This window comes from Borostomias antarcticus (genome assembly GCF_949987555.1).
Source record: "Borostomias antarcticus genome assembly, chromosome: 3".
Classification (NCBI taxonomy): Eukaryota; Metazoa; Chordata; class Actinopteri; order Stomiiformes; family Stomiidae; genus Borostomias; species Borostomias antarcticus.
The window spans coordinates 18,270,487-18,297,659 of NC_140236.1; the positions used below are offsets into that span (position 1 = coordinate 18,270,487).

The 27,173-nt window shown below is 44.2% G+C and overlaps 1 protein-coding gene across 2 annotated transcripts in view; it reads right to left on the minus strand.

Moving 5' to 3' along the window:
• The window catches only part of arfgef2 (ADP-ribosylation factor guanine nucleotide-exchange factor 2 (brefeldin A-inhibited)), a 102,855-nt gene that overhangs the window by 50,847 nt on the left and 24,835 nt on the right, over nt 1-27,173 (minus strand). For both annotated transcript variants that reach the window (XM_084436410.1, XM_084436411.1), the window contains 9 exons: nt 21,850-22,183; nt 21,248-21,418; nt 13,607-13,734; nt 13,299-13,429; nt 11,511-11,745; nt 7,741-7,840; nt 7,505-7,644; nt 7,150-7,258; nt 5,682-5,871 (listed from right to left, as the gene is read on the minus strand). In XM_084436410.1, the coding sequence (XP_084292536.1) occupies nt 5,682-5,871; nt 7,150-7,258; nt 7,505-7,644; nt 7,741-7,840; nt 11,511-11,745; nt 13,299-13,429; nt 13,607-13,734; nt 21,248-21,418; nt 21,850-22,183 (1,538 nt within the window). The remainder of the gene's footprint in view (nt 1-5,681; nt 5,872-7,149; nt 7,259-7,504; nt 7,645-7,740; nt 7,841-11,510; nt 11,746-13,298; nt 13,430-13,606; nt 13,735-21,247; nt 21,419-21,849; nt 22,184-27,173) is intronic.

Genomic DNA, 27,173 nt, shown 5'->3' on the forward strand with positions numbered 1-27,173 from the left:
ACAGATACAAAAACGAACACGGAGACATGGAGCAAGCATTGTGCATTCAGAATATTATAGCCCATATATCAGAAGTTGTCGGCTTGAAAAAATCACGGACACAAGTCTGATTCAATCTCTAAAATAAAACACTATAAGCCTATAGGCCAACTTGGTCAAAGAATCTGCACTTGATCCCGTCTCGCCTATCCTTACGCATAAGAGCTCTGTCAAAACCAACAACCAACTACTCTCGACAAAACAATAAACATTTGTCAGGAATCAGGATCAGATGAATATATTCGGTTTAGTGTAAGATGAAGCTGTAGACTTCTTCACTCGTCCCTATTCCCTAGCGAGCCTTCCTATGAAACAAAAGACAAGACGGAATAAAACAGCATTATTATAACGAACGAATAACGGCTGAACGCGATCACATCACTTGCATTACGTCCATAGAAACGGACTCGACAGATTAATTTAATTGAATAATTATAAATGGTAAATGGACTGCACTTACATAGCGCTTTTCCACCTTAGCGGCACTCAACGTGCTTTACAATGGCCTCTCATTCACACATTCACACACCAATGGCGGTAGCTGTCCACCATGCAAGGTGCTAACCTGCTCATTGGGAGCAATTTGGGGTTAGGTGTCTTGCTCAAGGACACTTCGACATGTGGACAGTCAGAGCTGGGATTCGAACCACTGACCCTTCGATCAATGAACGACCCACTCTACCAATTGAGCTACTGAGCTAGAGGCTGGTTAGCGGTATTTTTTTTATTATACATGATTTAAATTGCAAAAAAATAAAACTAATACAGGTTAGTGATTTTTAGTAACCGGTAAAGCATTTGAAGGCTCTCCAATCCGGTTAACCAGATTACCGGTTAACCCCTCCCACCGGTAGAGAGAGAAGAGAGGGGGAGAGAGTGTGAATGAGTGGAGGAGGATGAGAGAGCTGAGAAGTGGTCCTGTCCATAACCCCCATGATAACCCCCCCAGCCCTGCTTCCCTCCTTCCTACTCAGCTCCTCAGGGACGGGACCAGCCAATGAGATCGCTGACTAACTATTGCAGATAGTAGTTGGCCCACTCTTTAAGGGCTGGTCTACTAGAGGGTTGTGTGTGTAAAACCAGCTGCTAAACTGTTACACTGTGCATAGAAATGTCTAAACTGAGTTCTCCCTCCCTGCTAGCCGAAGCACAGAAATCACACTGTGTAGCTTTAATGTTTTGGAACAAAATGTCAGGAACAAAAATAATTCATCGGCAATCCAGCTATGCAACTTTACAGCTTCTGGATGAAATATGAGCTGATTCAGAACCAGTCACACGCAGGAGACACGCAAGACCAGCGCCAACCTTCTAAAGCTCTGCATGTCCTTGTGTCCGACCGGTCCAGCATGCGCCGGCACCAGGACCTCCCAGGCCCGTTCTCCAGGAGGGGGATGACAGCACTACAGATCCAACAATAATCCTCATCATGTCGGCTATCAGCTTCATAAAGCCCACACTGCCAAAGAGCGCTACAGAGTGTGCGTGTGCACATGGCCCAGGAAGCGGAGCAGTGTGTATTAGGTTGTAGAGATCGACCAATAATCGGCTCGGCCGATAATTACGGCCGATATTCACGTTTTGGCGTCATATCGGCTATCGGCTTTATAAGGCCGATATTGCGTCACTACGAAAGAGCCATATAATGTTGGTGAGCAAGAAGCGTGCCGTGCACATCGCCGAGGAACGCGGAGGGTCTCCTAGGCTACCAGCCTACTCGGAGACTGCATTATTTCCAACGGTAAGTCACACAATCACCGAAAAATAATAGTTTTGTCATGTTAAATTGATTTTCATAATAGGCAGCCTCCAATAACGTGGAAGTAATGCAACTAACGTTAGCTAGCCTTAACTAGCTAGGCTATGCTAGTTGCTAGAACTTTCCCTTGGCTTGAGTCTGACTGATAGCTAGCTAACGTCACCAATTGGCTCTCCCATCCTTGTAGTTCAAATCAAAGTCACTCAGCCATTTTACACCTTATTAGGAAATGGTCTGCTAGCTAACTTAACATGGGTCAGTAAGTAGCCCACCGGAGGAATTACACCAGCTCGGGAGATTTTATGGAGCGGTTAAACTGACAGGTTCAGCGGGCTAGCTCAACGTCTAGACTTTCTTTCCACTTGTGGACAATGAAAGCGCATTGTAAAGAGGGGAGACGGATCTTAAAAAAAACATTTAATTCAGTCTGATAAAGATGTAATATACATCGAATTTTAAGACTATTTGAATCAAGGCAAAACTATGCACTTCTAGACATATAGGAAAGCGGAAGCGCATTGAGAGGCATGGATGTGAGGGGAGGAAGGACGTTCGGAATTAACTGTTAAATCAATTTTACTCTTATGAAGGTGTAGGCCTAATGTACATTAATGTAACTCTGCGCCACAACAAAAACGATATGGCACCAGCGAAATCTCCCATGCTGTTCTGCCATCTCCCTCTCCGGAGAGGCACCTACGGCACTTGCTGATACGCGGTCGTATCCCATTGAGCTGGATCAGCTCATTCACTTGTAGGCTATTACGCACAACTTGTTGCCTAAAACGATATGATGTCGGATGCAGTGAGGGGAGAAGGACGTTCGGAATTAACTGTTAAATCAATTGAACTCTTATGAAGGTGTAGGCCTAATGTACATTAATGTAACTCTGCGCCACAACAAAAACGATAACTGGCACCAGCGAAATCTCCCATGCTGTTCTGCCATCTCCCTCTCCGGAGAGGCATTTGCTGATACGCGGTCGTATCCCATTGAGCTGGATGAGCTCATTCACTTGTAGGCTATTACGCACAACTTGTTGCCTAAAACGATATGATGTCGGATGCAACTCTGCTCTTCCCGTTGTCAAATAGTTTATTAATTAGCACCGATGAATGCAAATGAAAACAAATGAGCTACATACATTCAGCTGTTAAAAAGAGGGTGTCTGTGCACAGCGTAGGCTATATCAAAGGTGCAGGTATAAAGCCAGAGCTAGTCATAAGAAAATTGTTACATACCGCACACTTAGACAACAGTAGTCTATATTTGAGGAGGGCCTGTTTAATTGTGCGATGCGTTTCGCATGTTGCTTCTATAGGCTCATCGAAGCAACATGCGAAAGGAGAGCATGACGAAGCGAGCGAAACGCATCGCTCAATTAAACAGACAACTCTAATATACTGTTGTCTAAGTGTGCAGTATGTTACAATTCTGTCATGAAACATTCAGCTGTGTTGAAAAGTAAAACATTGAAAATCAGTCAAAGGGACAATTCTGTAGTCTGCTCTCACTGGAGAAATAGCCTACATTGTTGTGGTTTGCTGTAGTTTCATATAGACCTTTTTCTATGGAACATCATTATCCCGTTTCGAAATTGCCTACATATCGCTTTAATGAGTTCATTCTTTTGTTGCCAAAATGCGCACACTAAATTGTTTACCAACAGTAAAATGGTCTATTGTCTTTATTTTCTTTTAGGTGTCTGCAATAGGCTCAATACTAAATTAAACGGGCAGGAAAAATGTCTTGAAACGTGGTGACTTGACTGGAGTTTAATTGGATATTAACCTGTGTGTTTTTGTCTTTTTTTCTTATATATTTTTTTAGACTATGTCATCAAGAGTGACCTCATTGACCACATGTATGATGCCTTGCTTGGCGTCAGGTCAGCAGTGGTTAGTGTCAGGGCCAGCCTGGAAGAGCAGCTAGAGCGGTACCTACGAGAGCCAGTGATTGACTGTAAAAGTGATCCACTCGAGTTGCCTATTTATTTTTAATTCATTTGTAATACAGTATATGAGAGCTGTTAAATGTGTGCCCAGGTGAAGACCAAAATAAAATATTTTATTTTATTTTCATCGCTCCTTGTCATTTTGTAAAAGAAAAAAAAAGTGAATTGGTGATATTAAATATCGGCCTTAAATATCGGCTATCGGCCACCTCAATTTGCCAATTATCGGTATCGGTATCGGCCCTAAAAAATGCATATCGGTCGATCTCTATTAGGTTGATAACACCTCACTGCACTGGGCATGCTTGGCTGTGTGTTTCATGATTAGTAGCAGCATTCAGTCTCACTCATCTCAATGTATTTATTAATAATTAATCATTCATTTGTATATATGTGTGAGCTGTAACATGATATGTGCTCAGGTGATGATCAAAATAAAAACAATATAAACTATTTTATTTGCATAGCTTTTTAATCTATTTAATTCTCTCCTAGAAATTTTGTAAAAAAAAAAAAAGAAAAGTGAATTGGTGATATTGAATATCGGCCTTAAATAAGCTACCTCAACTTGGCAATTATCGGTATCGGACCTAAAAAATGCATATATTGGTCGATCTGTAGACGGAACCCGTCACTGCTGGACCTCAGGAGTGCTGAGCCTGGAACCGTCCTGATGAGCCTGGATCATCCCTTTAACCTGATCATCCCTTTAACCTGAACACCCCACCCTGGACATCATCCCTTTGACCTTAACATCCCACCCTGGACATTATCCCTTTAACCTGAAAATCCCACCCTGGACATCATCCCTTTAACCTGAATATCCCACCCTGGACATCATCCCTTTGACCTGAACATCCCACCCTGGACATCATCCCTTTGACCTGAACATCCCACCCTGGACATCATCCCTTTAACCTGAAAATCCCACCCTGGACATCATCCCTTTAACCTGAACATCACACCCTGGACATCATCCCTTTGACCTGAACATAGCACCCTGGACATCATCCCTTTGACCTGAACATCCCACCCTGGACATCATCCCTTTGACCTGAACATCCCACCCTGGACATCATCCCTTTGACCTGAACATCCCACCCTGGACATCATCCCTTTAACCTGCTGCTCTCGGGTACACAGTTCAGGTCCATCAGACCATGAACAAACAGCCTTATAAAGAGCTCCTACCCTAGAGCCATACGAGAACTGAACACTGCCCAACACAGAACAAACAGCCTTACAAAGAGTTTCTACCCTAGAACCGTACGAGAACTGAACACTGCCCAACACAGAACAAAGAGCCTTACAAAGAGTTTCTATCCTAGAGCCATACGAGAGCTGAACACTGCCCAACACTGAACAAACAGCCTTACAAAGAGTTTCTACCCTAGAGCCATACGAGAGCTGAACACTGCCCAACACTGACTGTAACCGCTACGGCACAACTGTTCACACTCTGCACTGAACGCTTACATCTGGCCTGGCACTTTATATGCATTATACTGTTTGCCACGTGTTAGTATGTGTATAAGAATGTTTGTCACATGTAAAGGCACTTTAAGTATTGCCATTTAATTTGGCTGTGCTCGTGTGCAATGACAAGAGTCAACTTGAGTTTGGCTGCTGTGTTGTGCAGGACAGACAGGTTCCTCTCCCATTTAAAACACACTAAACCCTCATTTACATATGCTTGTTTGTTTGCACCTGATGTCATTAACGCAATGACTCGGTGTTGATCAGCTGCAATAAGTAAATGAACACTCAGTCTGTTCAAATGAACACGCTATGTGGCAGGTTTAAGGGGGGTGTTAGTAAGTCAAGCCCCTCAAAAACATGCTGCCTGAGCAGCCTTACTAATCTCCCAATCAGAAGGGTTGGGTATTTGAAACGCCAGGTTATTGGTCGATTAGGAAGGTGGGACTCACAGCTCGATGCCGTGCTCAATGATCTCCTTCTGCTGTTTGATGACCTCATACTGCTCGGGGTGGTCCGGCGGAGCTGATTGGACGCTGGAGGACAAGGTGGAGTCCAAGGAGCTGGCACTGTCTCGCCGTGACGACAGGTGTTCCGGAAGCTTCAGCTCCGCCCCTTCACCTTCCGCAGGATGCTCCTGGCCTGGGGACACACACACACACACACACACACACACACACACACACACACACACACACACACACACACACACACACACACACACACACACACACACACACACACACACACACACACACACACACACACACACACACACACACACACACACACACACACACACACACACACACACACACACACACACACACACACACACACACACACACACATTATACATGGCCTGTGAAGAGGCCTATGTAAAGGCCACACACACACATTTGAATAATGTATTTCTGTCCATAGAATGGAATAGAAATACAAAGGACATAAACTGTAACAATGCCGTCAGACATTAGCAGTCAGTCAGTTCCATAAGTGCCTAGTTAGCCTCACACTGTTACCTACAGAACAGTACCAGAAGAGGACCGGAGGACGGGACCCAACCAGACACAGGACACAGGACTGGACTTCAGAGGGTTACAAAGCAGCCCCTCCTCAGTAATGAGCAGCTCCCAATAACGTCTGCAGTACCAGGCTAACTGAGCAGTACCAGGCTAACTGAGCAGAACCTGGCTAACTGTGCAGTACCAGGCTAACTGGGCAGAACCTGGCTAACTGAGCAGAACCTGGCTAACTGAGCAGTACCAGGCTAACTGAGCAGTACTTGGCTAACTGAGCAGAACCGGGCTAACTGAGCAGAACCGGGCTAACTGAGCAGAACCTGGCTAACTGAGCAGTACCAGGCTAACTGGGAAGAACCTGGCTAACTGAGCAGTACCAGGCTAACTGGGCAGAACCTGGCTAACTGAGCAGCACCAGGCTAACTGAGCAGTACCAGGCTAACTGAGCAGAACCGGGCTAACTGAGCAGAACCTGGCTAACTGTGCAGTACCAGGCTAACTGGGCAGAACCTGGCTAACTGAGCAGAACCTGGCTAACTGAGCAGTACCAGGCTAACTGAGCAGTACCAGGCTAACTGGGCAGAACCAGGCTAACTGGGCAGAACCTGGCTAACTGAGCAGAACCTGGCTAACTGAGCAGTACCAGGCTAACTGAGCAGTACCAGGCTAACTGGGCAGAACCAGGCTAATTGAGCAGAACCAGGCTAACTGAGCAGAACCAGGCTAACCGCTTGGCCCTTCTCCTAGGGAGGCTGTCATCTGAACGCCACTCACAACCAGCTAGTACGCATAACCCAGGCTGCCTGGGTCACACACACACACACACACACACACACACACACACACACACACACACACACACACACACACACACACACACACACACACAGAGTCTCACCGAGGTTGGCCTGCAGGTTGGGGTTGATGTACATGTCTCTGCTCCACTCCACCATGCACTTAAGGATGGACACCAGGCACTCCAGACCCTTCTTCCTCAAGCTCAACTCCTGGAACACACACACACCCACACACACACACACCCACACACCCACACACCCACACACCCACACACAGGGTCGGAGGTCAGAGTGTGTGTGATGGTTAGGGTCGGAGGTCAGAGTGTGTGTGATGGTTAGGGTCGGAGGTCAGATGGTGTGTGATGGTTGGGGTCGGAAGTCAGGGTGTGTGATGGTTAGGGTCGGAGGTCAGAGGGTGTGTGATGGTTGGGGTCGGAGGTCAGGGTGTGTGTGTACCTGCAGGGGCGTCATGCCCAGCTCCTGGCCGCTCCTACCCTGGGCGATCTTGGACAGGTCACTGACTAGCCGCTCGAAGATGTTGGCAGCGTTCAGGTCACAGTCATAGTTCACATAGATGTCCACCACACACTGGGCGTCTGGGGGGCAAGGGGAGTTAGGGTCTGTGTGTGTGTGTGTGTGTACGTGTGTGTGTGTGTGTGTGTGTGTGTGTGTGTGTGTGTGTGTGTGTGTACCTGCACAGATGCGTGTGAGGGTCTGGATCACCATCCACTTGTGTTCGAAGGAGCTGGAGGACGTCTCCAAGATGGTCAGGAAGATCTCCCTGAAGAACACCTGACGGGAGGGGGGGGGGGAGGTGAGAAGATGAAAGAGAGAAAGAGAGAGAGAGGAAGATACACAGAGAGAGGAAGAGGAGGACGTCAACTAAAAGGGAGCAGAGATTATTCCCTGTAGAGATTATTCCCTGCAGACTGCAGAGGAGACATCAGTATGGAGTGTGTACTGTAACAGTCATCACTGTTAAACTGGCCTCTCTAAGAAGTCATATTATACTATACAGGTATATCCATCAGTCAGTCTGAGGTGCTGCGGCAGCTAGAACATTAGAGATGATGTTATATATCTATAAGTCTGTAATGTTGTATCAATATGTAATGTTAGTAGATATTATCATCCATCAGTCTGTAATGTTAGTAGATATTATTATCTATCAGTCTGTAATGTTAGTAGATATTATTATCTAGCGGTCTGTAATGTTAGTAGATATCATCTATCAGTCTGTAATGTTAGTAGATATTATCTAGCGGTCTGTTATGTTAGTAGATATTATCTATCAGTGTGTAATGTTAGTAGATATTATCTATCAGTCTGTAATGTTAGTAGATATTATCTAGCAGTCTGTAATGTTAGTAGATATTATTAGTGTGGTTGCCCCGAAGGGCAACACACTCTAGTACTTGGTCGACTTTATTTGTTGTTTTTTTTGTTTTTTTTGTTTGTTTAGTTGGTTTGGATCTAGAGCAACCCCAAAGGTTTGCCACTCTACTTCTCCCACAGTTCTAACTGCACACACACGAGTCATATGTCAAATCGACCGGCTTCATCGGGAATCGTGTGCTTCCTCATTGCTAAGCAATATCTTTGATAGTTTAATTTATATTAATTTATTAGTGAATTAAAATTCCCCACTGACTTGAATGGGAATAGGGAAAATCTCCGAGATCACTTTGGTGTAGTTCGGAGGCATGTAGAAGAAATTTAAAATCCAGCGCGAGCCAGTATATCCATGTAATGGCGGTGGTCGGGGCACTTAGAATGCAGTTTCTAAAAATCTATTTTCTGCCGCGAAACGGTTGTTTTCATCAATCTGTCTTGATGAATCGCTAGTTGTGCTTACATAGAACATAGGCCTGTTGTGGTTTTCACATGCCATGATCTTTAGAAACGTCTTTCGAAACGAAATAGCTTCCTCACTTGCTCCAGCACTAATGCGCACAGCGCGCAATCGTTGCTCCAGCACGCTGTGCGCATGCGTGCTGGAGCAAGTGAGGAAGCTATTTCGTGTCTAAAGACGTTTCTAAAGATCATATTACAGAGGCATGTGAAAAACCACAACAGGCCTATATGCTCTATGTAAGCACAACTAGCGATTCATCAAGACAGATTGATGAAAACAACCGTTTCGCGGCAGAAAATAGATTTTTAGAAACTGCATTCTAAGTGCCCCGACCACCGCCATTACATGGATATACTGGCTCGCGCTGGATTTTAAATTTCTTCTACATGCCTCCGAACTACACCAAAGTGATCTCGGTGAGTCAAACGTCTTATAATATGTCGTAAATAAGGTCCAGGTTGTCAAAAACGAGCATTGTCCTTTAAGGCCTACAGTTACCGAAGAACTACAAGTGCATGCACACAACATCCAACACACACATGCACACACACCCAACACCAAGTAATAATGACAGAATGGGCAACCACACTTGCAATTTCCCCAAATTGCACATTTCTAGTTATTATTAAGTAGAGGTCTGTAATATTAGTAGATATTATTATCTAGCAGTCTGTAATGTTAGTAGATATTATAAATCAGTATGTAATGCTAGTAGATATTATTATCTATCAGTCGGTAATGCTAGTAGATATTATATAGCAGTCTGTAATGTTAGTAGATATTACCTAGCGGTCTGTAATGTTAGTAGATATTATTATCTATCAGTCTGTAATGTTAGATATTATTATCTATCAATCTGTAATGTTAGTAGATATTATTATCTATCAGTCTGTAATGTTAGTAGATATTGTTGAATATTGGTGATTTTCAGAGAAATGCCTTTTAATATGATCCTGTTAGCTATTTCCTAATTATGATGATTGACCTCTGAGTATGGCTGTTCTGTTTGAGTTTTCGGTAAGAAGTGCCCCTCTTCCATAGACTTATGAGATAAAGACATCTTATGTTTGGTACACTCTGGGCAAACACCATTGTTGTGGTTAGAGATAAAGGCCTGGGCGCCGAAGCAAGGCCACAGCAGAGACCAGAGAAACAGTCTTATCGGAGAAGAGACGAGGGAGGGGGGACACTCCAACCACATAAGAACGTTGCAACGAGACCAATACTTTGATTTGGGTTCAGACAGCATACAGAGAGGTCAACTGTACATTAGGCATGCCATCGTCTTTTGTATGTAAAACCTTCTGGAATAAATCGCTTTTGCTGAGGCTCAAATCCCGTGTTGGAGAGATTCATTTGAACACCTGAGAAAGGAAACTGGACTGTGTGGTACACATAGTAGAGATTGGGGGTCCGTCTTTTATCAGAAACAACAAAACACAACGCAGAGCTAATCAAGGACAATAATAAGAGACGAAGAGATTCATCAATATTATTATCTATCAGTCGGTAATGGTAGTAGATATTATCTAGCAGTCTGTAATGTTAGTAGATATTACCTAGCGGTCTGTACTGTTAGTAGATATTATCATCTATCAGTCTGTAATGTTAGAAGATATTATTATCTATCAATCTTTAATGTTAGTAGATATTATCTATAAGTCTGTAATGTTAGTAGATATTAGTATCTATCAGTCTGTAATGTTAGTAGATATTATTATCTATCAGTCTAATGTTAGTAGATATTATTATCTAAGTCTGTAATGTTAGTAGATATTATCTATCAGTCTATAATGTTAGTAGATATTATCTAGCGGTCTGTAATGTTAGTAGTAGTGAATAATCTAGGGAGAAATGTCTATAACATCTACGGAGTCTTACTGCTATGTATTTGATTTAATGTGTTTGTTTGTTTTCACGTGGACACTGTAGTCGATAAAGTGAGGGAGACAGCTGATGCTGCTGCTGTTGTGGAGAGAGGTCACACTTAAGCCACAGGGGGGCCCTCTCCTCTGGGGTATCAATGGCACATTTCTATGGGACACTATAAACCACACAAACCAGACTGACAACCAATGGTGATTAAGATAGCATGTTAGGGTGACAGGCGACACATCTATATGGTCACTTCTCCACCAATCTAGCTTCACTAGGCCCTAAACGGGCAGGCCTAGGCGTGGGGGGTGGGCCGAGAGAGCACTATTTAAAGTCTCAACCAAACCTTGAGACTTTGATTTGGAAACGGTAGGCAACTCAGCCGGACAGATTCGCTGCTCCCAGCAGGCAGGCCCGCTGATAACACCATGCGGGGAGGGAAGTCTAAGGCCTTGACTTCGCGCCACAGCCGCAGCCAGCAGAGAAGCCGGGAGAGAGAGAGACTAGGGAAACATCCCAGTGTTCCATGTGACTGTATCCTTGTCCAATAAATCTGTCGCCGCTTCCAATCGCGTGTTTGGTGATTTCATCAATGATTATCACAACAAGAAAGGCTATTAACATCGTGGTTCATAATTAGATGGTGCTGCAACTCTTATCAAGGCTTACAAAAAAAAAAATACAACGCAGAGCAACAGAAGAAGAACGCCAAAAGCCAACAGTAGTATCTACCTCAATCTGCATCTTGAGGTGGATTTTGAAGTGTGACAGCAGGGTGAGGAAGATGGCGAGCGACAGCTCGAAGACCTCAGGCACGGACGACACGCCGTTCTTGGACAGCGCCACGCACAGGTACTGCTTGATGGCATTAGCGAACATCTCGTGCGTGCGGAATACAGGCCCCGCCCCCTGGAGCACGGAGAGGAGGAGCTGAAGGGAAACTACTTTGGAACGCAACTCGTGAGACCTGGGGAAGGAGAGAGACCGGAGAGAGAGAGACCGGAGAGAGAGACACAGGAGAGAGAGAGAGACAGGAGAGAGAGAGAGACAGGAGAGAGAGGAAGGGCAGAGAGAGAGACCGGAGAGAGAGAGACAGGACAGAGAGAGAGACAGGAGAGAGAGGAGGGACAGAGAGACCGGAGAGAGAGACAGGAGAGAGAGAGAGAGACAGGAGAGAGAGGGACAGGACAGAGAGAGAGACAGGAGAGAGAGAGAGAGACAGGAGAGAGAGGGACAGAGAGAGAAAGAGAGAGAGACCGGAGAGAGGAGGGACAGAGAGAATGAAGAGACAGAGAGGAGAGGAGAGAGAGGAGAGGTAGAGAGGAGAGAGAGGAGAGATGGAGAGGAGAGGTAGAGAGACAGGAGGATAATGATTAGTTCAGTCGCACTGAAATGAAAAAAGCATTCTGTCCCATTTTGGTTCACAGTATTGATCATAGTGTTCACCTATTCAATGATGTATGCCAAAAAAAATTACAAAATTCTACTTTTGTTGTAATCTTATATCAAAGTATATAATTTCTTACTTCCTGGAAAACAGTAGGTCACGTGCAATGACGACAACAGGTACCTTAGATTTTATGCCAATAATCTCACGACATCCACCCGTCAATCAACGCTATCCTTCTATCGAATCTGTCTAAAGTTCTTAAAACCCGTCCACTTGTCAATGTTCCAATCAAATTCCTCTAAACCTATGTCCCACCCTCATAGCTTTTTTGCGTCGGAAATACGTCAATCTACGGAAGTTAGATGATCTCAAACGTCAGTTTCAGTGCGACTTTAAGGATTAGGATAAAGAGTTTAGTCTAAACTGAACTTGGTCTAAACTGTGACATCTCTCCCTCTCCCCATCAGCCCCCCCCCCCCCCCCCTGTCAGGCTCTGACTCCTGTCAGGCTGGTCTGTTGTCCTGTCAGGCTGGTCTGTGTGCTGTCAGGCTGGTCTGTTGTCCTGTCAGGCTGGTCTGTTGTCCTGTCAGGCTGGTCTGTTGTCCTGTCAGGCTGGTCTGTGTCCTGTCAGACTGGTCTGTTGTCCTGTCAGGCTGGTCTGTGTCCTGTCAGGCTGGTCTCTCAGGCTGGTCTGTGTCCTGTCAGGCTGGTCTGTGTCCTGTCAGGCTGGTCTCTCAGGCTGGTCTGTGTCCTGTCAGACTGGTCTGTTGTCCTGTCAGGCTGGTCTGTGTCCTGTCAGGCTGGTCTCTCAGGCTGGTCTGTGTCCTGTCAGGCTGGTCTGTGTCCTGTCAGGCTGGTCACTCGGGGTGTCATGTTGCTGTAACTGTAGAAGGCAGTTACCCAGCAGAGCTAGACAGGCACACTGAGCCCTGGAACACTAGATAAACCACACCTGGAGCATGGAGAAAACAAGCCTAGGAGTTAGGGGATAAGGAATTAGGAGTGAGTGAAGGGCCTAGGAGCTAGGGGACAAGGAGTCAATAAACAATAAATGGCCTAGGAGTAAGGGGACAAGGAGTCAGTGACTTAGGAGCTAGGGTGTGAGGGACCAAGAGAGGGCCAAGTCTGACTTTGGGTCTGGGGGTCCGTCTGCCAGGGGCTTCATGGAGAGTTTGCAGAGCGAGCGGAACACCAGGAACGCGTCCTTCTGGAGAACATGACAGAACCTGGAGGAGGAGTGTCCATGAAGACCCTCACCATCCTGGAGAGAGGGGGGGTGGACATAGAGAGAGAGAGAGAGAGAGAGAAAGAGGGGGAGAGACAAAGAGAGAGAGGGGGGGGGGACACCTATGAACATGTATACCAGAGCTGCAAACCCTCTGGAACAACCCCCTGTGGTGCCATGGCCTCCTCCTGGGTGTGTGAGGGTCTAACTCACCAGGATGTCTGTGGAGGACATGGAGGCTTGGTCTTCCACCAGGCCATTCATCAGCTGTCCCTCCACCCTGCCTCTGGGGGGCGCCACCTCCGCGTGCTCTGGCTGGGGCTGAGGGGCATGGTCGCCTTCTGGGAGGAGAGGAGAAGAGAGGAGAGGAAACAAACTCTCTTAACATATAAATATACTAACATGTTCATTTGAAAGTGTGCTACTGTATTTGAATAGTCAAGTCAAGTCAAACTTGCTTACCTGTACAGCCAAAGTGCTGTACAGGTAAACACAAAATACAATAAAAGCACAAAGTACAATAACAACAGTACAGAAATATACCTGCAAGCAGGGATGTGGGGGCCAAGCAGTTTAGCTGCAAGCAGCTAAGGAATCAGCTAGACTGACGTGGCGACATGAGACATGTTTGACAAGGGTCAAGGGTGGTCCCGAGAATTTCGAAAGTCAGACGTATGGTTGAACAGGATTCGATCTCTGTACCTGCTGCTTGCAAGGCCGACGCGCTATCCACTGTGCTACGCCAGATGTTGCAAAGGTGAATCGCCCTAGTCCACAAGGCATGTCCTTCACTTCCTCTCGGTTGAGTGAGAGGGGGGTGTCGTCATTTAAATTGGTATACATAACATAGCTTAACTATTTACTTCTATAGAATCCAGACAATCACGCGAACATTTTGAGGTATATGTCCTCCTATTTTCAAAAGTGTAGGAGAGGTGACAAGTTAGAAACACAACATTGATTCAGTCATTTTCTTAATCAAGTTAGTGTGTGGCTTTTAAGCATTTTGGCTTGTTATAGTGCCACCTTGTGGCCAATTCTCTTAATATTTCTTCAGTGGCCATTAGGCATGCCCTGGTATCAGCAGCAACTTGATATGATCATGTCAAAAGCATTGCTGTAAACAGACACACATTTGCTTATTGCAGTGCTCCCTCATGGTCAACATGATGCAAAATGTTTTGTGCTACTATTCCTCAAAGTGGGGTCTCAAGTCTTTTCACAACCTGAGAGCAATTAATCCCTAAAATGGTCTGAAACTGAAATTAACTTCATATGTAACGTAAAAAATAAAGATAACATTAAACATTGTTTGTGGTGAAATAGCAATAGGGTTTTTTCACAGCAGCCATCTTTAGAAAGCAGAGTAATGTTCATCCTGTGACTGAAACCAGATTGATTATTAATTACACCTGTTAATCTGACAAACGACGTGCACTGCTTCAAGTTAAAATGGCTGCAGATTTTGTGTAGGCATACCACGTTTCATGCAGATTGGAGGAAAATCTGACATGTGGTTGAACGAGATTCGATCTCTGGACCTGCTGGTTGCGAGGCCAACGCTCTACCCGCTGTGCTACGACAGATCTTGCGAAAGCGAGGAGGGTAGTGATGGATATTGATAAGATTTTAGCGATTACGATTCAATTTTCGATTCTGCTTATCAATCCGATTCCTTATCTATTCTCTTATCGATTCTCATTGGGCAAAAGAGTACAAACAGGTTTATTAACATTAGTTTTCTTTTATATATACTTTGAACATGCCAATTACAGTGCTGTTTTTTTTAGGTGTATTCACCTTGAACTAAAAATAAAACTGACATAAAAAAAACTGTATTTTTTCTATAGAAAAAGATAAATAAAACAAGTATTATTCTGTTGAATTTTTAATAAAATAAGTCTAACATGTTACTAGTAGAAATTACAATGCTCCTTCCATTTAAAAAGGGTATATGAGCCGAGCTGACAAAAATAAAACTAGCAGCGGCAACTGGCAACAAATACAATCAAGTGAAGTCCAAATGGAACTGAGTAGGTCTGCAACCATCAACTGTATGGAGAATGAACAATTCTACTACTTCTACAAGAAGTAGCCTCTGACCCAGACCGACTACCACGAGCCTGACTTTGAACGTCATCATTTAAATTACATGGATGGAAATGGAGATTATTCATATAGTGAAAGCTGGTTTACACAATTAAACAAATGGCACTAACACAATAGACAGGGACTCTGGAGGAGTTTACCTTCGACTACACTAACGTTAGCTGCGCTGCTGTCGTCACTCCGGAGCGCATCAAAAATTCCTGCAAAGTTATCGCATGTTGTGTGGCCAAATGTTTTTGCATATTTGTAGTATTTCCCCCCTTTGATGATATATGTTTTTTGCAAGCATTGCAAGTTGCCGTGTTGTCATCTTGTTGCGTGAAATGTACACTTTCGAACGTTTATGCCTAGATGACATGTTGCTGGCCTCTTCTACCGCGGTCTAATAAAACAAAACCAGGCATCGTGCGTGCGACGTCATCGCGCATGCGCAGCAACGACAGGAATCGATAGCGGAATCATTAAGGATTTTGGCTAACGATTCCAAGGAATCGATTCACTGGGAACCGGTTCTCAACAAGAACCGGTTTTCCATGCGCATCCCTAAAGGGGGGGTGTCGTCGTTTAAATTGGCACACAGCGAAAAGTATACATTGCATAGCTCAACTATTTACTTCTTCAGAATCCAGACAATCACGCAAACATTTCCATGTATAATATGTCCTTTGGTCTTCAGAAGTGTAGGAGAGGTGACGAGTTAGAAACTCGACACTGATTCTGTCAGTTTCTAGAGCATGGCTCCATTGTTTTCAATGGAGGGGGGGAGTCATCGTTCGAACTGTCACACAGTGAAAAATATACATCGGAGAGCTTAGCTTTTTTGATTTTATGAATCCCAAGAGTCGTGTGAACATTGTGATATATAATTTGTGTATGAGCTGTGAGAATTGGAAGAGGGATGGCAGTTTAGAAAATGTGACTTTTTCCAAAATGCGCCTTGTCACCACTCTAAAACTGGTGAAATTGTGCAGAAGACTAAAAGTGTTCCTTGCATTCTGCAATCAAAAAAATGAAGTAATAATGAAACTATGGGGTGTTGAACTCAGCATGAGCCAGGGAATCCAATGCTACCATCATTTTGAAGATTGGACATACAGTTCAAAAGTTACTGGCATAAACGCAACTCCAACTTTGACACGCTGGTGGCGCTAGAGTGCACGAGATGTCAACATGAGGCTTGGTGACATATGTCATGGGTGTGTCCCGGATGAGTGTGCCAAATGTGGTTTCGATAGATTAAAACATTACTGAGATTAGGGATGGGACGGTTACCGGTGTCACGGTGAACCGCGGCGAAAACAGTACAACCGGTAAAATTTTCATTTATCAAGATAACCGTGCATTAAAAAAAAAAGATAACTGAAAAATCATACTAAATGCTGTCTGACTTTGAAAAACATGCTAAATGCTTTCTGACCCTCATCCCCGTTCAATTTCCGAGGAAAAGCCACACAGGTAGCAGCGCGTAGGTGGAGTTTTGACTTCAGGCGAAAACAACAACACTAGCGGCATGGCCAAAAGTGATGTATTTTGGCGGAGAGAATGGCTGAGCTAAAAGTGCTACTCAAAAGTACTAGTTTTGTTAACGTTTTTATCTGAACCATTGTATATGATCATAAGTAACCTTAAAACAGGGCTAAACATTCATTTTCCCTTTACTAATCCTTTAAATCTAGTGCTAGATAGGGCTGTCGCGGTTAGGAATTATCCTGAGCGGTTCAAATTGATAGATTTCAACCGTGGTCTGCGGTTTTACCGCTGTTTTTTTAAATTTAGTTTTACACTACATTTTATCTATATCCTAAGTGAGTAGCCTAGTTGTGGCCTACATTATTCGTTTTTATCAAACGAAATACATTAAATAAATGAGGGTACAGGAATTCAATGGTGCGCGCAGCACACAAACAGGAAAATCATTCGAGAGTAAAATAATAAAACAATTAGGCTACAGATCTAAAGGGACCTAAAGGGAAAAGCCAATGTTTGCTGTGCATTCAAGTAAGCTTAGGCTAGGCCTAACACGTTATACATATATACCAAAAGTTTAGTGCCGTGCATTTATTAATCGGATAGCCTATGTCTATAGGTGTATTTGACAGTCCTGGAAAAAGCCCTGATAGCCTAGCCTACCAAAATGAAAAGAAAATCCTTAGTGGCCGCTGTGGTCTGTATTTTGTTATTCTATTTTGTGGCCTGTGTGTAGTTGTAGCCATACCTATTATTCCTACAACTAAGTAGGCTACACCACCACCATTTAAGATTTAATCTCTGGTCTGAATGGGTAGGCTATGTATGGAAACATACTTTTTGGCGCGATCAGCTACAGCTTTGCTGCGCACTGCGCAGCATAGCCTACCCTCTCTCATTTTTCAATGGCAATTGTGTAGGCTATAACCTAAGGTGTTCGTAAACTAAACCGTGTAAAATATGTGGCATATGCATATCACACCCATAAGGCTATCAAGGCTTAAAGTAGGCTGATCTTAAAACGAAACACGAAAGCGGCAGGCAGATTGGACATAGGCTATCCTATATGGTCCGTTTCATTTACCACTGTCTACACAGCTGAATGCCAATGTTAATTTTTAAATGCATAATTGCAAATAGCCTACGTGATTTTTACTAATGGAAATACATTTCCATTTGAAATTGATTAACTTATTTCGAATATCATTCTCGTTCTGCTCCGCGCAATGCGACTTTGCGGATGTAGTCCTAAACTATAAGAATCTCCGTTTACTAGTCGATACATTTTTACAATGATAAGGCTAGACGTATTTTCTATCTCAGTCAACGGTTGAATATTTATTTGACAGCCCTTGGAAAGCCCCATGGAACATAAGCCTAATAAAATGAAAAAAACCTTAGTGACCGCGGTAGATGCGGTCGTCTGTAAAGCGCTGCGGTCTGCTTCACAGGACCGTGGTTGAGCGGTTAACTGCAAACCGCGACAGCCCTAGTGCTAGATGTCTTCTTTGCGAGCTAGATTCCCTGTCAGCTATAACTTACAGTGGTTCATTCATTTGACTAGTAGTAACGTACTGCAGCTAGCCAGCTATACCTAAAGTTAGCTACCGTTAGCTTGCTAGCTTGGTGCAGTGACGTTACGTTACTGGGCACAACTATTGAATGAATGAATGACCCACTGTAGTCTTAAGTTATACTACAACGTTTTTGTAGCCTTTAGCAAGCGAATGACAGAGGGAATATAGCTTGCAAAGAAGACATCTAGATTTAAGGACAGTCAATGTCAACGTAAAATAGCCTAATAGTGTATAGCATAGCACTTGCATGTACAATGCTATAGCACTAGCTGGTTAACGTTAGCAAGCTGCAGTGCTCGTCATGTCATGTTGTTGTTGTTATTGTTGTGTAAAGTATACTGTAGTGAGGGGGACAGAGTGGGAGAGAGGGAGAGAGGGAGGGAGGGAGGGAAGAAGGGGATGGAAAGAGGGAGGGAGATTGTCTTTCTCTAATACTGTTTAGTTAAGAGCAGTCGTTTGTTATGTAATGGTGTGTTATGTTGTTACAGTATGTAAAGCATTGCCTATAGGCTACTTTACTTAATTTATATGCAGTATAATTTATTTTTTGTCGTTTCACGCTATGCCCTGTGCATCAGTAGTGTCACAAATTAACAATACCAATTCAGTTCTTTTAAGAATTTATAGTGGTCTTGTCTTTCCATCAAATAGTAGAAAAGTAGGGTATCGATAGTGGGATCAATAAAGACTCGAATCATTAAGCAGTCTCAATAATGGCATCAGTATCGATAAAAATTAACGAGACCCATCCCTAACCGTGATAAAACCGTGAACCGTGATAATTTTGGTCACTATAACCGTGATATGAACATTTCAAACCGTCCCATCCCTAACTGAGATATGAGCCCAGTTCCTGTTTTGCAGCTTTTCTGCCAATTTTGATTGGCTGTCACGAGCAAACACAATGGATAATCAAAAATCCCTGTACAACTTTTGTGGACATTGCTCTAGAGAATGTGTATACAGTTTCGTGCAGATTGGTCGTAATTCCTAGGAGGAGATACATTTTAAGGGTTTTGCACATCATTCAAAATGGCGGAGAATCCAAGATGGCCACAATGACATCAGAGTGCATTGAATCCAGCTTGAGCCAAGGAATTGAAGGACACCTGAAGTTTGAAAATTGGATTTGCTGAAGAAAAGCTGCATGCATAAATGCACCTCCAACTTTGACACGTTGGTGGCGCTAGAGAGGGCAAGGTGTGGACATGAGACTTGGTGAGGAGGGTCAGGGCACTGTCCCGAATGAGTGTGCCAATTTTCCCAACTTTTGACCATACGGTTCTATAGGCTGCCATAGACTCCCATGGCAGAAGAAAGAAAGAAAGAAAGAAAGAAAGAAGAAAATGTACAAACACAATGGATGCTGCAGCAGCTGCGCTGCTTGGCACCCAAATATAAAAACACACAGAATACCAGGGTGTCGTGATCAACTACAGTTGAAGGCCAGGGAGAAGAAATGGGTTTTTAAGAGAGATTTAAAAGATCCTAGGGGTCTGGGCCGATCTAATGTGAATGGGTAGACTATTCCAGAGCCGAGGGCCAGCGGCTGCAAAGGCTCGGTCTCCCCTCGTCTTAAGCCTAGTTTTAGGAACTTCCAGCAGGATCTGGTCGGCTGATCTTAGAGCTCTGGCTGGGGAATGGTGCTGCAAGAGTTCAGCTAGGTATGGAGGAACCAGCCCATTTAACGATTTAAAAACAAATAAAAGAAGCTTAAAATCGACTCTAAAACTGAGAGGGAGCCAGTGAAGCGAGGCCAGGATGGGGGTGATATGGTGACGCTTTTTGGTGCCAGTAAGGAGGCGAGCAGCGGCATTCTGGACAAGCTGAAGGCGTCTCAGTGATGACTGATCAATGCCCACATATAGGGAGTTACAGTAATCAAGTCTAGAGGTGGTGAATGCATGAATTACCTTCTTGAGGTCGGCTGGGAAAGATGGGGCTTGGACTTAGCTAAGAGTCTTAGTTGGAAGAAGCTTGTTTTGACTACAGAGCTGACTTGCTTCTCAAATTTGAAGGTGCTGTCAAGGATCACTCCAAGGTTTCTTACGGAGGAATTGATGTTGGAGCTGACAGGGCCTGGGAAATTAACTAGGGGGGTGGGAGAAGCCTGTTCAAAGACAATTATTTCGGTCTTGCTCTCATTCAGATTGAGGAAATTACTGCTCAACCAGGATTTAATGTCGGTCAGACAGTCGAGCAGAGGCTTTAATGAGTCCTTGCAGTTAGTTTTTAGGGGCAGGTAAATCTGTATATCGTCAGCAAAACAGTGAAAGGAAATACCATGTTTACTAAAGATAGAACCTAGGGGCAACATGTACAATGAAAAGAGTAACGGGCCTAAAGTAGAGCCTTGGGGAACCCCGCAGGTAATGGGGGCCGCAGCAGATGAGAAATCCCCTAACTCAACTGAGAAGCTCCAGTCTGACAGGTAGGACTTAAACCAGTTGAGGGCAGAGCCAGTGATGCCTATGCACTGTTCAAGCCGGGCGAAGAGAATCCTATGGTCTACCGTATTAAAGGCAGCTGTCAGGTCGAGGAGCACCAGTACGGCAGAACTGCCTGGATCGGAAGCTAAAATTAGGTCATTAAAGATACGCAGGAGGGCGGTTTCAGTACTGTGCTTGGGTTTGGAGCCAGAATAAAATTTCTTGTGGATGCCATGTCTCACTAAAAATAGAATAGAATAGAATAGACTAACCTGGTTCCGTTTGTTCCTGTGGCTCTGGTTCTGATGATGTCACTTCCTGCTCTGCCTCAGATCCTGCTGGCTGCGTGGGCTTGTGTTCCTCTCCCTCCTCCCCCACCTCCCCCCCTCCCGCTGGCTGGGAGACCGCAGTGGGCGTGTCTGGAGCTGCCACCTCCATCACATCTGCAGCGCAGACACACACACACACCATCACATTACTCATTGCAAACACACACACACCAAAACACCATCACATTACTCAGCGCAGACACACACACACCAACACACCATCACATTACTCAGCGCACAAACACACCCTCACACTACTCGGTGCTGGGCTGTGAGCTCACACCACGGGCTCCAGGGGGGGTTCACTAAGCTGGCTCACTGGGTATGCCTGACTTCTTACTCTCTGGGAGTAAAACCCGGAAAGCTATTTTTTACTTCAGTCCATGGTCCAGATCTGAAGTTTCCAGGTTTTACTCATTGCGGAAGTCAGGCTTAGTGAAACACCCCCCCAGGTCCAACCAGCTCTCCTCCCCCTGGACAGCCGACACAGGGAGGTTTCTCTACAGAGCTGACCGCCACGCTCGCAGGCCACAGGCTGACTGTACCTGGAGGGGGCGTGGCTTCTCTCTCCTCCGGCTCCGCCTCCTCAGCCTTGCTCTCGCCCGGCTGGCCGTTGAGGGAGGGCGTGTCCGGGGCGAGCGCGGGGGGCGTGGTGGCGCTGAGGTCCGTGGTGCTGCCAGCGGGGGAGGCGCCAGGCTCGGGGGTGGGGCCAGGCTCAGGGGTGGGGCTGTGCTCGGGGGTGGGGCCGGGCTCGGGGGTGGGGCTGTGCTCGGGGGTGGGGCTGTGCTCGGAGCGTGGGGAGCCAGAGATGCGACCGGGGGAGGGGGTCTGCTGGGGGAGACGCAGCCGGTCCTTCTCCTGCTCCTGAGCCTCCAGGGCCTGGAAGGGGGGAGAAAGAGTTACATCCCCCAATACAGGAGCCACCCTCAGGACATAACACACAGCAGACAGGGCTTCTCTGGACAGGATGCAGTGTTTCTGCTAGTAAGGTTTTGCCGTGGCGTGGCACCACACCACACATTTGATACAAAAAATAATAATACAAATTAGGCTATATATTGTATATTAAAGTCTGAAATTAAAAATCTGTAACTTTCTAAGTTCTGTTCATAGTACATAGTTCTGCCTAAATGCGCTTTCAAAACCATGACAATGTCGAGCACGCATTTTTATTTTCAACAATAGCTTGGGCTGCGCGCTCCGTGAATGCTGCTTTCTGTGGTCAACTCAAAAGACTGCACATGAAGGGATGTTTTCTTCAGTGAGCCTATTACAAAATAATGTAGGCTAGTGTTTAACTAGTGTTTGAATTGGACCAAAATGTGCTGGTAGGCTACCTAGCCTACTCCTCAGTAGGGTACATAGCATTTTAAAATATATTAATGTTTGTAATCAATAAGTGGACTCATATACAGCGTAGAGCTAGAGAACGTTCCAGTAAGAAGTGCCAACAGCTCCTGCCCATCTCTGGCCTATTTGGTCTTATCATTTGCTTATGACAACTGGTGAATCCTAAAGCCTACATTTTCCAGATGGACATCCAACAATATTTGAAGAGGAACAGAAAGTAGAATGATGTTGAGAGCAGTCAGGTAGGCTAGCCTATTGCTTCCCCTGGACCAGTAAACTCTGTTCGTGCAAGTGCCTCATGCAGTTGTCTGATCGGACAAGTAAAAAATATAATTGAAGTGTGATAAATATGTAACTTTAAAAATACTGTGAAGAAACACGACGTGGAGCTACACATGCACCCAGTAGCCTAGCCTATGTTTGAGCCGAAGCAAAGCCTCCATCTACGTAGCCTACGCACTGCTGTCTGTCAGTCAGCAAGCATTGTCAAGGAGACGCTCACACCACAAGCGCGAGTACAACATGCGAATCAGAGGCGCTGCCCTGACTGACTGACTGACTGACTGACTGTTCCTCCAGCCACCTAAAAAGTGAGTCAAAGCAACAGCAAATGCAACTAAATATCAATTAAGCGTAGCCTAATCTAAAAAAAGGCAGTGATTGTGGTAGAAGACAGGATCAGCACAGAGTGGAGGGACAGGTGAGAGAGGAGAGGATAGAGGTTGTTGAGAGGAGAGCAGGAGAAGAGAGAGAAGGAAGGAGACAGGAGAGAGTGAAGATGAGAGATTAGAGTCTGATGATTTAGACGATATGAGCATGCAATTAAGCATCAATGGGCATCAAACATTAATTTTTATTAAACAAAACATTCTATTATTCTCACCCCATAACTCAAAATTAAAGAAAGCATATTTCATGTAAACATGCTGTTTATTTTTTTTCTTCTGGGGGTCGACCCCCAGACCCCCTGCTTTGGTATAGTAACCCTCCCTATTTGGGTCTTGAGCTTGGCACCACCACACCAAGGGCTCAGTTCCCCAGGAAACCCTGTCTGGGCGTGCTGTGATGCGACCTGTGTGCGCTGAAGTGATAAACAAGTAGGGCTGTCCATCAATTACAAAATGTAATGTGATAACTTACATGATCTGTAATTAATCTAATCTCAACTAATCGCATATATTATTTTTTGCCGGGAAAAGCCCCCAAATGAAGATATTTAAATTAAAAGACGTTGCATTATTGTGGCAGATAAGTAAAGCATTGAATAGACATTGCAAAAGGTGGCTTTAGAAGTCAATATATAGTTTTATTAAATTATTGTTTTCAATATCTTATGTCTTCTGTGTGTCAGGGTATCAATCAATCTGAGCAACATATTCAGCTTGCAGCAATACAGCCAGTTTGGTTTTCTCTTCATTATCATTGGCAGATTTTCTAAACTATAATGCGGCTTGTAAGAGGCATCAAAGGACTATGAATGAAATTCAAGTCTCACCAAAGTGTTTTGTTTTCCTACTTGACTGTTGTTCTAACTTTGTAGTTCGTTCTCATAGATCAGTCTGTTAAAACTACAAATTCTTCCTGTGTGACATCACTTCCCTGTCCTCTTCATCCTGAAACTATGTCACTTCCTTTTTCATGTTATAACCTATCGACCTCGTCCACATCTGACTCACTCAGCCCGGATTCACTTCCTGTGCTAGAGTCTGACTCTGCAGAATCGTAACAGAATAAAACTATTGTCTTTGTTTAAAACCAGCTTGACCGACCACTCAGCGTGTTCTTTGAAATCTAAACTAAACCAAGTAAGATTTTCATTTACAATAATTGGCGACGAGGAAAAAAGAGCTTTGAAAGTCACTTTCGGGACGACTGCTGGTTTTTCAGCGAGCTCAGGAGGAGAAACGTGGGCCCACGTCAACTTTATAGTTGCAGAACGACTCCGGGGCACCGTCGTAGCCTGGGGGTGTATTTTCCCAGAGCCTGCTGTTCCGTAGCTCGCTGAAAAGCTGGTACGTTGGTCGAATCTTATTATAGTGGTCCTGCATTGTTTGCTCAGCTGTATAGACTTAAGACTAGGGCTGCTCGATTATGGCAAAAATCATGATCACGATTATTTTGATTGATATTGAGAAGACGATTATTTAACACGATTATTCATTTAAATTTTTTTTTATTTCTTAAATGAAATTATACATTGACTTTGATAACAATTAGTTTATTACATGTTGACAGTGGCTTTTCTTTTTAACAATGTTCTTTGGATTAGATACATTTCTCCCATGGGAGACAAATAGTGAACCTTGACCTTGATAAATAAATTAATAAAAGTGCCAAAACTGATAAATAAAGAAGCTTCAAAGCACCGCCACCACCACAGAAGGAGACTACCTCGGAAAAATACTTTCACTAGGACAGAACGCGTCTAAATATCATAATTATTTAATGGTAGCGCCGAGGCATCAAAACCAAGCATTTGTTTAAATAGACCCTTTTGCTTAGGTAAGTTAAGTTTAATGTTTATCTGACACATACGTAAATATGAGCGCCTCTCATAAATAGCCGACACCGATTTATTTTGACGGCAAAGTGAATGGACCAGCAAAGGACTGTTGTCTGGCATGAGCGAGCGGAATGCGACAATGGGACTGAGAAGGGCTACTTTGAGGGGCAGCTACGACTGCGTAGCAAATTTTACACACCGTGTCAACTTGGTCCAAATCTGTCTCCGCGAACCCATAGTGTTTCCACACCACTGACGTTGTTTTAGCTCTCTTGTCCACCTCTCTTTCTGCTGCCATAATCTTCTTCTTGTCGCATTTTGTTCAAGAGGAGAATGCGTGCGCCTCGCTTGACAACTCGTCTCGCTTTGACCTAAAGTGTTTGTTTTGGGGCTTTGGGGGGTGGGGGAGGGGTCAAGCACAGTATAGCTCTGCAGTGTAGGGTGCACTTGATTTGTGCAAAATTGTTTTATGGCGATTATTTTGTTTTAATGATCGTTGACAGCCCAAATCTTAATCTAGATTAAAATCTGATTAATCGAGCAGCCCTACTTAAGACTATAGTTTTCTTCGAACCGGTTTCCATCTCACGCGTGTAGCCTTATAGAGTAGATGTGCTTGTCTGTAAGGGCTTGTTAAACTGGTTGTTTTGCTATATATATCATATATTTGTATGATATATTGGCTGTTGGCCGCGTGCCCGCTTTAAGAACATCTTGTAAACTTACCAGGGTTTGGATTTCTTGTTAGCGAAGCATTTGCGTCCGTACCTCTAAGAAGCCTTGTTATAGTTTTGTTTTGCATTGTTTTGTGGGGTTGCACAAATCGAAGAACCTTGTTATTTTAGGTTTAATCAGGGTTATGGTGGTGCATGACTCGGAGGACTTGTGTTTTAAGGTCTAATTTTGATATAAGGGCTGTGATGTTGCGCGACTCGAAGGAACCCTGTTATATAGGGTTTAATTTTGTTTTACTTGTGTTATGAAGGGCATAACGCTGTAAAAGGCTTGTTATATTTCGAGGTTGGTTAGGATATCAGTGTTATGATTTACATGACACGAGGAGGCTTTGGTTTCGGTTTGTTTCGTTTTGTTTGAGTTCTGTTTGTCTGGGTTGTTGGTCTTATATTGGGATTTGTGGTCCTGTTTTCTGTTTTGTTTAATGTTAAACCCATGTTTCTGCTGGCTACAGTTCTCATTTTGTGCTGGCTACGTTCTGTGGTTGTGAATTGTCTGTTTTTGTGCTGGCTTTGTTTTGTGTACGTTTCTGTGATTAATTTTGATGCTGGCTGCATTCTGGCTAGGCTACTGTTTTTGTTCTGCTCCAAGCTAGCTATTTTCTCTGTTAGCTAGGGTTTTCGTTGTTCTATTGTTTCAATGCTAGCTTCCACGTGCTAGCTAGTTCCTCCACATGTTGATTAGCCCACGTGTTAGTACTTTCTTCTAACTTTGTGCACGCAAAGAAAAAAAAAGAATCTCTCAGCACAGCAGTGATTTGGTTGAGTGAGCGTGTTTAGTTTTTTACTGTACTTTTTACATTGTTTGTATTTCGTTCTCATACTTTCTTTGAAAATGGGCAGTACTCCTAGCACACCACAGCAAGACATTTTAATTGGTGCTGCCAGGACTGTTGCAATGGAATTTGGTCCTTCTGTTTGTGAACAAATTGCATTATGGGCCAAATACAGTGATTTTCCCTGTGTCGTGTACATTGTCTGTTAAGTTGCTAGGAATAGTGAAGGGACAGTTGGAGAAGTTTGAATATTTGTTATGTTTATGTACCTCCGGCGCATAATTTCTAAGACCTGGTCTTACCCACAAGGGTGATGAAATTTAAACGTCTTTTATTTTGACTGTCTTTTCATTTTGTCTGTCTTTTATTTTGTCTGTCTTTTATTTTGTCTGTCTTTTATTGTATGTAAACTGCCCATGCAGCTCCGTCTGTGCGTCTGACGGCCCACAGAGACAGCTGCATGGTAAAACAAAGTTTGTTTACAGAGTAGACAGAGGCACGGGACG